At 37.5% G+C, this 15,317-nt stretch overlaps 1 protein-coding gene and 1 long non-coding RNA gene across 8 annotated transcripts in view; both read right to left on the reverse strand.

The window, feature by feature from the left end:
• LOC142549917 (transportin MOS14) overlaps nt 1–15,317 on the reverse strand; it is a 52,183-nt gene that overhangs the window by 5,910 nt on the left and 30,956 nt on the right. For 6 of the 7 annotated variants that reach the window (XR_012821279.1, XR_012821281.1, XR_012821280.1 and 3 more), the window contains exons 12-21: nt 12,011–12,091; nt 11,727–11,840; nt 11,500–11,579; nt 11,165–11,300; nt 10,892–11,041; nt 4,534–4,619; nt 3,970–4,157; nt 3,460–3,552; nt 377–564; nt 87–198 (exon numbers count right to left, since the gene is read on the reverse strand). Coding sequence is in view for 4 of the 7 variants with exons in the window: in XM_075659150.1 (XP_075515265.1) it covers nt 87–198; nt 377–564; nt 3,460–3,552; nt 3,970–4,157; nt 4,534–4,619; nt 10,892–11,041; nt 11,165–11,300; nt 11,500–11,579; nt 11,727–11,840; nt 12,011–12,091 (1,228 nt within the window). In the remaining 3 variants the exon portion in view is untranslated. The remainder of the gene's footprint in view (nt 1–86; nt 199–376; nt 565–3,459; nt 3,553–3,969; nt 4,158–4,533; nt 4,620–10,891; nt 11,042–11,164; nt 11,301–11,499; nt 11,580–11,726; nt 11,841–12,010; nt 12,092–15,317) is intronic. The other variant, XM_075659151.1, reaches the window with a different exon arrangement.
• Nucleotides 8,324–9,525, reverse strand: LOC142549919 (uncharacterized). Its single transcript, XR_012821282.1, has 2 exons — nt 9,399–9,525; nt 8,324–9,282 (listed from the first exon to the last, which is right to left on the reverse strand). It is a non-coding gene; the product is annotated as an uncharacterized LOC142549919 (long non-coding RNA).

The following is a 15,317-nucleotide window of genomic DNA, read 5'->3' on the forward strand; positions in this document are numbered from 1 at the left end:
ACTATTGCAATTATTCTAACAATTAGCCTAAGATTTCTCTAGACTGCGTCAACAATTAGAAATACGGGAAAAAATTTAGGCCTTACAGGATATGTATGACATTGCTGATAGTGCTGCACCACGATGCACAGCTGTACAACATATACCCGCCTTCTGCAAGGACACCTCAAAAAGAGAACCAGAGGCAGCTAATACTTCCTGAAATGTACATTAAAGTTCGCATTAGTTGTTCACATACAAATTAAATAGGAAAAGTGGCAAGTAGGAAAAAGAAACAAAATCTACATATGACTAGTGCAGCAGGACAATGATAACAGTTGTTTACGTGGCAGTGATAGATGATAGAAAACATCTCGAAAACAGGATGAAATGCCACCTTTGGACAGCAACGCAGAAATGAAGATGCAAAACTTGCGTAAGCTTCAACAAGATCAGGCTCTTGATCACATATATATGAAGAAGTAAATGCCATTATTGACGTTGAACCCGTAAATCTTTCAAAAGTACGAACGAACAAGGGTCCATATTCCTCCTTACTGCCAAATTCCTCAACAACAACAGAAGCTGAAAAAAATAATGACGTCGAAAGAAAGAGAGAATGAGTAACAGATGACTAAGAAAGACGAATGAGACAATCGCAGTGCAATATCCAACAAGACCATGTACGGGATAGGAAATAAATACTACAACAGCTAAAACAATGAAGAAATATTGATTAAATAATGAGAAGCCTGTAATACTTCTAGGGCAGATTAAGAACAATCTCTATTTTATTATACACAGGAAGAGACAAAAAAATGGTACTTAATTTTAAAAGGGCTCCACACGCAGACTCGAGGAAGCATATGACATAGAGACCAGGAAAAACTCCACTTTTTTTATTTCATTACTTTCTTGAATGAATAATTGAGATACAAAAACACACTAGGAGTCCTTCAATGATAATTATTTATCCCAGATCAATCCCTAATTTTAGGAAACAGATAGTAGAAAATAATAGAAGATATACAATATCCTTATTTTCTGAATATTTACATATTCCTATATATTATACTCTTCTTCAATGGTCGCGATCCACTCAATAGATAATTCATGCTACGGGAAAGATGGGATATCTTGATTGTTCCATCACCTAGACAAAAATTGATAATCCCTTGTACTCAGATTGGGATGCTCAGAACTTGACGGTGATGGCTAGGCTAATACACACTCCATGGAAGACAAGATTTGAGAAATGTATCTGTTCTCCACAACCGCCAAAGGAATCTGGAATGCTGTGAATCTAGCATATTCAGATCTGGACAATTGATCTCAAATGTTAGAGCTACGAAATAGAGCGCGCAATCTCTGACAAGGTGATCTCGACATGACTCGATATTTTAATTCCTTGACTAAGCTATGGCAGGAATTATATTTTTTCAGCACCTGCATGCTGTGTTGATTCATGGTGACATTTGGGGTCCCTCACGTGTTCAATCTCTCACCAACAAACGGCTGTTTATTACTTTTATTGATGACCTGCCGGAAAGTGTTGGGTCTATCTTTTGCAAAATAAATTTGATACAGAAAATACGAGCTGCTAGCTAGGGATTTGTACAGAATTCATCTCTGGGAGTGATTTGTTCTTCTCTTTTGCAATTTAAATTCAGTTAGTAAATTGTGGTCGTAACAGTGGTCCGACCTGCCGGATTTCTTAGGGGGGAAGAAGATGGCGACCACAGATTTTGATGTGAGGGTTGACTGATTGGAGAAAAAGTGCTGAAATTAGAAGAGGATATGAATTCGATAGAGCTGACCATACAAAATCATGCGATCAATCAGCCAGTCAGTGAAATCGATCAGCAATTCAGTGAAGGAATGGGTAGACTTCAAGAGGTGGCTAGAGTGGCAACTTTGGCGGGAAAAGGGGTAGAAGTTGGAGAGAAGCTCGATATCCAGATGCTTGACAATGTGGAAGAGAAAACAAAAAAACAAGTTGTCGAGAAGAGCAGTTCGCTTATCAAAGAGCAGTTGCAAGGTTATGAGGGATCAGAGAAGGGGTTAGGAGAAGTCGAATGCACTGACCTCGAACAGGTTGCAGGAGGAAAAAAAAACCGAGGATCTTAGACGTGGATTGGATGAGAAGAAACAGATTCTAAGGACAGTGAATTTACCTAGATCTGTTGTGTTAGATCCGATCGAATGTAAGTGCTCCACCGAACACTTTATTGAGCAAAATCCAAGGGTTACAGTTAGATGCAGACGGAAGACATTCATCGGTGAGAAGGAACCCACTATCAATGGGTTCCGATAGGTTATAAAGGAAGCTCCGGACAAGGCGATAAGTTCAAGGTTCTGGCGGGTTAAAAAGAAAGCCCCATATAAAGTGATGCATCCTGCGCTATTGCACATGATGGATTGAGAGATATGGGTCTCACTGAGTGGGTCAGTGGGCTGTGGAGGGAGAAAACTACACGGGCTATGATTTTCTACAGCCCATAGTTGACAATTCTGACGGTGGATCCCTCCTCTAAACATGGCCCTCTCCGATACTGGAGGTGACCATTCGGTTACCTGCCAAACCGAATTGTCAAAAACCGAATAAACCAATTTTTTTTAACAAACCAAATCGATCGAATTTTTCCTTAAACCGAACAAACCAAACCAACCGACCGAAATTTTCCTTAATACAAAACAATCAAAATAAAAATCGGTTATTTCGATCGGTAACCAAATTAACCGATGTTTCAAAAGAAACTGAAAAAAAAATGGCAGACAAACTTTGGTGATTTCTTGAGTATATCAAGAAAAGCCAAAGAACAACTTTTTCAGTAATTGATTAAATAAACAAACTTGGCTTCACTCACATTCACAACCCATCAGCAGCGAAAATAATTTCAGGAACAAAATTTGAGTTGAAAGAGCTAGGATGAACTTTGCGAAAGTTGTGTACATAATAGACAAATGAATCTAAAGGACACCATCTTTTATTTTCCAAATTGTCCTTACACCATTTTTTTCCCTCAAAACTGCCATTGTAACTTACTTCAATGTTACCCTTATTAAATTGCGGTATGACCCCTCACTCATTTCTATCAATTATTATTAAATTAAACATAAAATTAATAATTTAATAAAATTTAAAACATCTATAATTTTACACACACGTATGCATAATTTACTAGCACTTATAAAAAATGAGCGCACCCTAAAATTGTTAGCAACTTGCAGCTGAAAGCAGGTTTAAAACATCTTAACAAATAAGGTTGGGTATATCTTTTCTTCCTAGGTGATACTTGCGCCAAAGTTGGACATGGAAATTTGATCCAAGAAACTATATCAGCACCAAATGAATTTTCAAAAAAATAACTTAATCTATGCAGAATTCAGTCATCTGAACATGTTTCAAACAAGAAAAAATGTGCATCTTCAATATGATTTTGAATTGAAAACACCAAGACAATTATCGTAAAGTTGCACCTGTTCTCAAGTAGCATTCATGACTTTGGAATGACATGAAATTCGTTGACAGACAATCGAGGACCCTTGGCAAGAGTGTCACGAAGTGCTGACCTGCGAAGAACCAACTCTTGGGTGATCAAGCAAGCAATAATACTGTCAGTTGGCAGAGAAACCTAAGTTTCAAAACACCAAGAAGTGAGTAAAAGCACAATACAAGCAAGGAAAACGAAGGACCGCCTGGTATAAAATGGTTTTCTGAGGAAAAACAGAGCCATTAACTACTAAAGGCAACAAAAGGTAAGGATTTTTTAGGAATCAAAGACTCAATCTTTCGCTCCAATATTTTGTTTTCAATGTTCTTAAAGAAGCTATCTTTTCATCTTCTATACATCAGCACATATTAATGCATGGAGAGAAATAGGCAATCAATTGTGGACTAGGGTTTCCTGAGCAATGACCATCATGAGGTTGAGATTCACAAAAGGTTTTTAGTTTGACACCTGGTTCTACCAGGATAAATCATGGAACCTGATGCCTGAATTGCATGTGCAAGGGCCCTGCAGGCAGCTGCAGACAAACTCGCGTTCTCAACATGTTCTGACATAAAGATCTTCTCGAGCATCGGCCAGAACACCTCAAGCAAAGCAACGAGAGACCCATCTGGACCAAGATCAGTAGATAACCTTGTTCCAAAATGTTTAAATACAGTTCCAATCCTGTAATAAATCAGTCAGTGATTAAGGTAAGAGGAGCATAATATATTCTGAAATCTCTACAAGGGCACAACATAACTCTAGGCAACAAAACTATGTTGTGAAACCCCAAAACAGAAGCACATCAAACAACTAAAAGGAACCGGTGGTCGGCACTGAGGTAGGAATTGTGCACATAAGAATTGAACTACGTTGAACGACTCCACAGAAGCACTAAAAGCACACACAGTCAATCCAGATCTTTCACTCACAAAATAGTCCCCAACAGAGAATTCACAATTCCAAATATTTAAGTCGCCACCTCACAATAACTCATAGGGTAAGCAAAAAGCAACAAAATGCAAACCCAAGAACAAATATAAACAAAGAGAGATCAAACCTATATAGCCCTCTTCTGGCAGAGCTGATTAATTCAGTATAAGTAGATGGATTTTTCCTCGAAAACAGTCCATGGCCTTCATCAATCTGAATCAAATTTTAAATTGTTCAGTAAGTTTACATTTACGAGCATTGGAAAACGAAAATGACATCTAATAATGATAGTTCTAATACTGATTGGGTAGTTTCTTCATAGAGGGAAAATAGCATAAATTGCTATATAAACTACAAAAGAATGATCTTATTGGGGAAAGGAAGGGATGATTAGTAAACATCCACACAGCAGAGTATACAACCATAATTCACTTTCTGTGCAAAGATGAAATCCTACTGATTCTGCCTCACAAAAATCATCCATAATTCAGTCGTTTAACTTAAGTGAGTTTAGAGATAAGCTGTCACAAAAATCACTAAGCGAGACCAGTGTCCATAATTCAGTCGTTTAACTTAAGTGAGTTTAGAGAGAAGCTGTCGATGTGGTGAAGGGTTACGAGGTTATAGGATTTGCACAGAAGTACTGTACTACAGCAGCAAGAATTCACACAGAAATAAAAACAAAAAATAGAGAATCAATCAACTCAGCACTCTTGTGTCTAATAAATGAACGATTCACTATATTAAATTTTTTAAGAGTTTTGGGATTACGGTACAGTGCGAGCACTCAAATGACAATAAGAAAACGAGTCTCCTCAATGCCCCTATCTAAGTTAGCTCTCAAAGCAACAAAATTTCTTATAATCTCTATCATCCCTCACTCCCCCCTTTTATTCCTTCCTGCTCCCCGTGTAACCAAACATTGCCCTTAATTTTCCATGTGAACTCAGGGACTTCTCTATTAAAATTTGTAGATTGGGCCTTTCTCTTGGGCTGGTGAGGTCATTCCAACTGTTCATGGACCTGGACTGGATCCTTCCCCCTCAACTTAAACCTTGTCCCGATGGCTAAATTCTGGAATTGCATGACAATTTCACTCTCATCTTACCAGGCAGCTTCTTCTTTTGGTCTACCTTCCGACCAAATCATAACTTGGTTGATTCCGTCCTCACCTTTTTGCACCATCCATGGGGCCAAGACTTGTTTTGGCACATGTGAAGCATCCGATTATGCTTCAACATCATTGGGCAATTGTGGTTCAGCTTCAAACCCTTTGCTGTTTTCAGTCGAGAGGCGTGGAAAACAGGGTGACTTCGAGGTTTTCAGTTGAAAGGCGTGAAAAACAGGGTAATTTCGAGAGTCCGCAGGTAATTTTAGCTTGGAAGCCATTGAGCCAACTTGTTGCAACACTTAAAATGAACCAAGCCACTCTCTGTCACTGCTGAGGATGCAACTTAACAAGCATATGTCCCCACACTCTGAATGATATGAGTAGATTGAAATCTCACGCATTCAGAGTAGATTGAAATCTCACTTATCGTGTCAACTCATCAATACAACAAATCCCAATCAAATCAATATGAAAAGAATAATAATCACAGCTAGAATTTCCATGGAGAACAAAAGCTGAATAAAGGATACAGAGAAATTTACATTATAGAATAATATGGCAGACATTTGAGGAGAAATAAATTCTCTTATTTTTCATACCTTAAGTCATGAATTAGTACACTTTATATAGATCAAAGGAATAAAATCAAATCCCAATAAATCTGGGAAATATCCTATCATACCAATAATATAGGATCCTAGTTTAAATTAAGCCAATCAAATCTTATCTAATCGACACTCCTCCTCAAGTTGGTGATAAAAATCCATCATATCCAACTTGCTCACTTGTTCTTCAAAGGTTTGTTTCAATAAGCCCTTAGTTAGGATATCTGCAACTTGTAATAGGCTTGGAACAAATGGAATACAGATAACTTGTCTTCAAGTTTCTTTTTTATGAAATGCTTGTCAATTTCGATATGCTTATTTCTCTCATGAAGAACTGGATTGTTAACAATGATAATGGCTGCTTTGTTGTCACAAGAATCATTTCTAGATCCTTCATGACTCGTTTAAGCCACAATACTTCACATACTCCTTGTGATAGATCTGAATTTTGCCTCTGCGTTGCTTCTTGAAACTATTCCTTGTTTTTTGCTTCTCCATGTTACCAAGTTGCCCACACAAATGTGCAATAATCAGATGTTGATCTTAATCAGTGACTGATCCTGCACAATCAGCATCTGTATATACTTCATTCAACTTCTCGTTTCTCAGTTTTTTCAAAGAGCAATTCCTTCCCCGGAGTTCCCTTTATATATCTAAGAATTCGATATACAACTTCAAGGTGTTCTACACACGACGAGTGCATAAATTGGCTCACCATACTTTTTGTGAAGGCAATGTTCAAGTGTGTGTGAGACATATAAATCACCAATCTTTGATATCTTCCTGTATCCATTGGAGCACCATTGTTGATATCTCATAGCTTCTTATTGGATTCTATAGGAGAATCTGATAGTTTGCATTCAGTCATCTATGTGTCCTTCAGGAGATCAAAAATATATTTTCTTTGGGACACTGTGATTCCCCTTTTTGACCTTGCTACCTCCATTCCAAAGAAATACTTCAATTGCCCTAGGTCCTTCATTTCAAGCTCTCTTGCCAAGCTCTTCTTTAACTTGTTTGTCTCTTCTATATCATCACAAGTCAATATTATATCATCAGCATAGACAATTAGCATTGAAATCTTTCAATTATTGGACTTTTTGTAAATAGAGTAAGATCAGAATGTCCTTGACAGTAGCTTTGGCTTCTCGCAACTTTGCGAACCTTTCAAACCATGCTCTGGGAGACTGTTTCAGTCCATAAGGTGATTTCTTTAGCCTGCACATCTTTGGTTTAAACTGATCGGTAAATCCAGGTGTTGGTTCCATGTACACTTCTTCTTCTAGTTCACCATTTAAAAAGGCGTTCTTCACATCTAGTTGATTTAGTGGTCATTCAAGGTTAGCAGCAACAAAGAGAATAACTCGAACTGTATTGAGTTTGGCCGCTGGAGAAAAAGTTTTAATGTGGTCAACTCCATGTGTTTGGGTGAAGCTTTTGGCAACCAACTGTGCTTTATACCGTTCCAGAGATCCATCAGAATTGTATTTTGGGGAAAATACCCACTTACACCCTATAACAGATTTCCCAATTGGTAGATCAGCCTTCTCCGAGATATAGTTTTTTTTCCAGAGCTCTCATCTCCTTATAAATTGCCTCTCTCCATTCAGGGATCTCTAGAGCCTCTTCTACACTATTAGGAATACTAATGGCATCTAACTAAGAGACAAACGAACAATAGGAGGATGACAATTTTTTAAAAGAGACAAAGTTGGGATTGGGTGTTTTGTGCATGATCGAGTACCTTTTTCTCAGGGCAATGGGAAGATCAATGTTGTTTTCAAGAGTGGTCGAGGCATCATTCTAAGTTTCAAGATCAAGCCCACGAGTTGAATCATGGCATTGTTGAATGACAAGGTCTCCCCCCTTTCTTTGCTCACATGTCTCCACTGTAATGTCGGATTGATTAAAATTTGAAATTTGATAGTTTCCCAGTTCTATATTAAAATCAGATTCGGTTAAGTGGTCATATTCACTATCTCTGAACTCCCCCAGAAGATGTGGAGCGTAGAAGGACTTGCCTTCAACAAATATTACATCCATGGAAATAAAAAAAATGGTAGCAGGGTCAAAACACTTGTACCCCCGTTGGTTTGCATGATAACCAACAAATATACACTTCCGTGTCTTTGGGTCTAGTTTCGAAATACCAGGATCAAAGTTATGAACAAATACTAGATTAACAAATATTTTCAGAGGGATTTTAGTAAAATTATTCATGGGGTATTGGAAATTCAAGATCCTGGATGTTAGTCTATTAATCAAATACGTGGCTGTTAAAACTGTTTCTCCCCAAAGATACTTGGGCACTTTCGTTTAAAAAATAATTGCTCGAGCAACTTCAAGGAGATGTATGTTTTTCCGTTCAACCACACCATTTTGTTGAGGTATATGGTAACAAGAGCTTTGTTGAATGATTTCTTGCTCTTGAAAAAACTTTCCAAGTATATTGTTTGCCTATTATCACCCCGAAAATTTTTGATCCTAGTGTGAAATTGAGTCTGAATCGTTTGGAATTTTTTTTAAATGAGACTTTTGCATCATACTTATCTTTTAAAAGGAAAACCCAAGTCAGACGTGAATTATCATCAATGAAAGACACAAACCACCGTTTATCAGTAATTGTTTTTACTTTGCATGGGCCCCAAATGTCACTATGAATCATTGTAAATGGTGTGGATCTTCTATAAGGTTGAGAGAAAAAATTAGACAGATGATATTTGGCTAACTCACAATATTTACAATGCAAAGTTGAAATATTTATTGATAAACAACTTGGGAAACAATCTATTCAAATAAATAAAGTTCGAATGACCTAACCAACTATGCCTTAATAAAATATCATCGACACTCAAGTAAGAAATAGAGTTGACGCTTGTCTGGATCACGTCTGCCAAGGAAGGATTCGGCAGTAAGAGAGTAAAGGCCACCATCTTGTCTAGAATTGCCAATCATCGTCCCCGAGGCCAAATCTCGAAATTCACAATGAGAAGACAAAAATATGACTCGACACTTAAGATCAACAATGAGTTTGTTGATTGACAAAAGATATACGATAGAGGGGGAACGTGTAACACATTTGTAAGAGTCAAAGAAGGGGAAATAACAACAGTTCCTTTCCCTGCAACAGAGCCATCAACAATTTTAACTTTTTGGTTTCCTGTACACGGGATATACGAGGAGAAAAATTGTGATGATCCGGTCATATGATTTGTTGCTCCTGAATCCAGACACTGTTAGCGATAAAATGTGCAATATTTGCACAAGGAAAAATACCTTTTTGGGCCAAGGAACACGAGGGCTTGGATTTATCACGTCAAGAATTAAACAATTGGAATAGTTGCTCAAATCGATCCTTTGTGAAGGGGAGGGAATCCGAGGAGGATGAGGGCATTCCAGAATCTTCACCACCAACTTGAAGAGCTCGACCACCAGTATTCGATATGTTGTTGCCAAAAATTTTCTCAAGATCAGCTGGTTTCCTATGTATTCTCCAGCATGTTTCTATAGTGTGCCATGGCTTTTTGTACTTCTAAAAATGGTCTACCTTCAGAACCGTCTCTCGACTCACAAGGGCCGAACCTTTAGACTCCATGGTGGGTTCAGAATGTTTCAGCATCACTTGTCGTCGAGTTTCTTCATGCCGGACCTCAGAAAACACCTCCCGAAGGCTAGGCAGAGATTTTCACCCAAGTACAAGGCCTCAAACCTCATCTAGATCCTTATTTAATCCCGCAAGAAAGACAAACATCCTGTGTCAATCCAGGTTCGCCTTGTATCATGTATAGTCCTTGCTATTCTCCAACTCATCTACATCGAGGAGGTCCAATTCCTGCCATAGAACTATCAACTTGTTATAATAAGTTGTGACATCTTTGTTGCCTTGTTGCATCTGCCATACACGAGTATTTAGCTCGTACAATTGAGAGCAATTTTTAGAATCGGAGTAAGTTTCTCATACTGTCTCCCAAACCTCCTGAGCTGTGGGTAAGAACATGAATGGTTTAATGTTTGCTGGCTCCATAGAGTTGATCAACCATGGCCTGACCAATGAATTCTCGGAACGCTACTGCTTGTATCTCGGGTCAGTCGAACCCACTTTCACTTCGCCGTTCATGAACCCCAATTTGCCTTTTCCATCAATAACAAGCCGGACTTAATTCTTCCCATTCAATTTGAGAATCGTTGTTTGAAAGGAAGAATCTGGGGGAGTGACATGCGATTGGGTTCCACCACTGTCACTGCTTGAACCGGCGCCTTCACTACTGGAACAAGTAGATCCCAACCTAGTGCTTAGATACCATATAGAATGATATGGAAGACAACATGCATACATTTTAGGAGAAACAAATTCTCTTATTTTTCGTACCTTAAAGTCATGAATTAGTACACTTTATATAGATCAAAGAAATAAAATCAAATCCTATTAAATCTAGGAAATATCCTATCATACCAATAATATAGGATCTTAGTTTAAAATTAAGCCTATCAAATCCTAACTACTCGACATACATCTATGATGAATAGTTGTAATCTCCAACAGTATATGATGAGTTAGCTAAATCACAAGTAAACATGGAAGACAACTAATAAAATCGAAAGACAACTAAGATGTCTGGGTTATAATCCTATCAATGCTCAACTGTTAAGAAAATAGCAAGTAAAAGTCATAAAACTAAATGCATATGAACTTCGAGGAGTTTCTGATATATGGAAAGAAAATTACATGATCTCAATTATATTAAAAAAAATTCAAAAAACAGGCTTACAAGTTTTCCAACAGCTAAATGAAAAGGAGAAACAAGTTCAGCCAACAAATTATTCATCAGCTTCTTGTCAGGGACAGAGCAAAATATCAGAGCAATGGCACTCACTACTTCATCCTCATCGTCCAAAGGCAACTGCTTCTCTTCCAATCCCTATAGCCCATATTCTGTGAACAGTTAGGACAAAAGACGTATACACACATATGGGGCGGCTCACATGAGAGGTAGTTCCATAGGGTGCCTGCATGCATTAGCTTATGTTTTAAGTAAACCAACCTCTACTATCCAAATTAAGAGATCCAAATTGGAAGGTTCGCACATCATGAAAGCCGCTTCTTCACAGAGTTTGCGCAAAGCATAAACACAAGCACTTGAACAAAATGATTGAAGAATCCCAGTAGCAAGAAACAATCTGAAAATAGCAGGTCAACCAGAGATATTTCGTGAGAGCAATGCCAAATGAATAGTAGCAAATCAAAGCCAATTGTGGGATAATACATAATTGAAACCTAAAATTCTCTGTTGTATAAGCATACTATACTTCTCAAAAAACAGGATCACTTCTAAAATTCTATGTTTCTGAGGAATAGAGCAGGAAAGGAATAACTTACAACAATAATCTGCTGTTTGTTTGAGATGCCGTCAACCACTTGGCATAGGAACCAATAACATCTGCAAGTGATTTGTATATCTACAAAAGAAAGCATTCAAAGGACACAGTAGTTAAACAATAAATTTATGCCATTAACGTTTCCTAAAACCTTGCCTCATATTTCATTCTTTTCAGTCACTTGGCTAACATTTATAAACAATATCAAAACAAGAATAGAAAGCATACAAGGCACATAAATCCCTTGAGGTCAGAAGATGTCTTGTCAGACAAAATTGTCACTAGTTGCATGATAATGGACGTATCAAAATGCTGTCCCTCATTAAGAACAACCTCGGAAACCTAAAAGGAAAAAGGGGAAAAAAGGAGCTCAAATTAAAAAATCTGAACAGGAAAATATCAGAGCAGAAGAACTTATAAAGAAACAGAAACATCTGGTCATGCAAAGCCGTGTAGGAGGTGCTTAGATAACTATAAATAATGAAATCTGAAAGACCAATTAAAGCACTCACCACATTGAGGATGAATAACTTGGTTTCTACCTCTTTCCAAGAAATATACAAGCTCGGAGATCTCAAACTTCCAGAGAAGATCTATATATCATGTTTTAAGAAAGGCATGAGACATAAACAGGAGTAGCAGCTAACTGTAAAGTGAATCAGATACCATCAGATGGCTTCATACTTACAAGAAAGAATAAATGCATATGTTTTCAGATATGATTTGATCTCTGGCATAGCATCTTAAAAAGTAAGCATCACACTCACATGTTTTCAAATAATTTAACAAACTACAAACAAGATAAAATAGCTGACAAAGAAAAATAAATAGAAATGTCACTTAACAAGGACATAAAAGTGTACTAATTTTACATATGCTTCATTTATAAAGAAACGGCCTGAAGTATTATTTTTCTTTATTAACTTTATAAACATCAAATTTAATAAATCATGATAATTTTGGGTTTGAGATTATTTTAAATTTGGAAAAGGTTCAGATATTCGTCCAGACGGGTATCTCAGAAAAAGGCCTAATCTTGTTTAATACTCGTTATTTTTTATAGAGTATAGGGTTAAGAAGAGAGAAGACGCCACCACATCTTCATTTTTAATCATCTCTCATGCCAGACTAAACAAGATCAGGAAGATCCTTGATCTCGTTCAAATTATATAATCCAAAGACTATATTCTTCAAAAATAAAATTGATAGGAAACAATATTATATTAATAAAAGATTTAAGTTACGAAAGCAGACCAGAGGTCCATGATTATATTCTTCAATTTCGCCCATGCCCATGCGTGGTTTCCCATATTTGATTAGTTATAGCTGTTACATGGATTCCTTAAACATAATCCTATTTTCGTTGTGTCCATTGATTCTAAATAACGTGTATCACAACTCCATTTATTTGAATTGAAAAAATATATATCCGAAAGAAATTACTTCAGACTTTCATAATTGTTGATAAATTACACATGTTCGATTGTGAGTTTGGGATGTGAAACCCATGCTCAGATAGCAATCAGAAATTGAAGTTTGTACTAACGAACAAGCACCTTATTCTATGTCATATCTTTTTTTTATTTAAAACTAAACTTTATTAGAATAATAGAAGGGGTTACAAGAGAAACGGATGAGTAATCAGCAAAACACCTCACAAAGGAAGGAGAAAAGCGACTATTACACTAGTGTCAGGAACATATAAATTTTCAATCCCTAACTAGATCTGAAATAAACAGGTGATTAAACTCTGGCAACTTTGTCGTCCGACTCGCAACTCTGAATTTGATTTTCTTCCAAACCTCGTCTGTAGACTCCGACGAGTCTGTGAAAATTCTTTTGTTCCTCTTCAACCAAATCAACCAAAAAATGAAATGAATTACCAAGTACCAAAAGCTCCTAGATCTTCTCCCGGTGGGGAAGCCTGGCTCCATAAGAAACAAGTCCCGTGTTTTTCTTGGAAAAGTCCATTCGAAACCCAACTCTTGCAATACTTTTATCCATATACCACTCGAGAAAGAACAATGCAACAGTAGATGATCCCGATTCTCCTCTTGCTTCCAGCATAAACTACACCATTGCGGGCATAAGGCACAGACAGGCCAACGTTTTTGCAACGAATCACAAGACGACAGTTCCTCAAAGTCACAATCCACGAGAAAACTTGAACCTTATGCGGGATATGTAGTTTCCAGATATTAGAGTAATACGAGAATAAATGAAAGTTGGAAATAGGGAAGAAAGAGTCATAGAAAGAACGAGCAAAAAAAACCCGGAAAAATCCCCCAACCAAACTCGAAAATCCTTCATGCCCAACTCCAACTTGATTGTATCTAAGACCCTAAAAGAGTGCTGAACTCACCTAATCCAACCTCATTTAAAGCTCTTCCGAAACGCACATATCAGTCAAAGTTAGAATTGACTTGGAGATCGACGACATCAATAAGTTACAGATTGGTTTGTTGATTGAGGTGGAAATCTTAAACACGGATGGAAAGCGCTCTTTGAACGACGATCACTATATTAAAAAGGATAGGGGATAATGGTCCCCTTCTCTAAGGCCTTTTTCCCCTTTAAATTTCCCCTGTGGCCGTCCATTGATAAAAATCGAAAAGGAAACATTGGAAACGCACCCCTTAATCCACTTTCTCCATCTAGCCCCAAACCTTTTCTTTTGTAACACAAAATCTAGAAATCTCCAATCGACGTTGTCGTTCGTCTTTTCCAAATCAACTTTAAGCACCCATACTTTTTTCTTTTTCCATCTATATTCATCTACTATTTCATTCGCGATAAATCAACAATCCAGAATCTGTCTCCTTTTAATAAATGCACACTGGTTCTCTGCTATTGTATTGCTCAAGACTTTCTTCAGCATGTTTGTCGAGACTTTGGCCAAAATCTTATACATGCTCGTTGTCAGACTAGTTGATCTAAAGTCTTTAACCTTAATCGCTTCTTGCTTCTTTGGGATTAGGCAAATGTAAGTTTCGTTTGTGTTTCCGTTCACAATTCCTTCATCAAAAAATTCAACAAACACCTTCATTAAATCTGCTTTGACCGTATCCCAACAATTTTGATAGAAAGCCAATGAAAACCCATCCGGCCCTAGAGCTTTGGATCCATTGCTGTCGAACACCGCCTTTTTAACCATCTGATTTTCTATAAAGATTCCTATAGAAGCTTATAATAATCTCTTCAATATGTCTCTCCTCCGTAACCACAAACCCATTCTCCAATTCCAGTTTATCTATCATTGATATGTTCTTTCGATTATTCACTAGCGCATGGAAAAATATGGAGTTCTGATCCACTTCCCTCAGACATTTCACTTTTGCTTTTTGACTTTCCATCTGAAATCTTCTAAACGACAAAACTTCCAGTTCACACCTCGCCGCCCTTCTTTCCTCATGAAGAAGATTAGACCAAAGTCCCCCCCAGCCTCTAACTCGTCCAATTGTTTGATTCTGATTACCAACACCGTGTATTGAACACCCACATCTCCGAAAACCTCTTTGTTCCATTTGGATACCTCAACTTTAATTCCTTAGAGTTTCTTCATAAACTCATACCCTTCCCACCCCAGAGTAACCCCATTGTTCCACCATGACAGAACTAAGTCTTTAAACTTGTGCTGAGACAGCCAAGCATTCTCAAATATGAATGGAGCAGGACCCCAACTCAACTTAGCGGTATCAAGCATCACTAGACAGTGGTACGATGTAATTCTAGATAGCACCATTTGTCTGAAAGTGGGGAAGATGTCCATCCAACCCCCGGAAATAAAATATCGGTCTAAGCTGCAACAAATCGGATTGG

Source organism: Primulina tabacum, chromosome 6 (genome assembly GCF_025594145.1).
Source record: "Primulina tabacum isolate GXHZ01 chromosome 6, ASM2559414v2, whole genome shotgun sequence".
NCBI classification, from domain to species: Eukaryota; Viridiplantae; Streptophyta; class Magnoliopsida; order Lamiales; family Gesneriaceae; genus Primulina; species Primulina tabacum.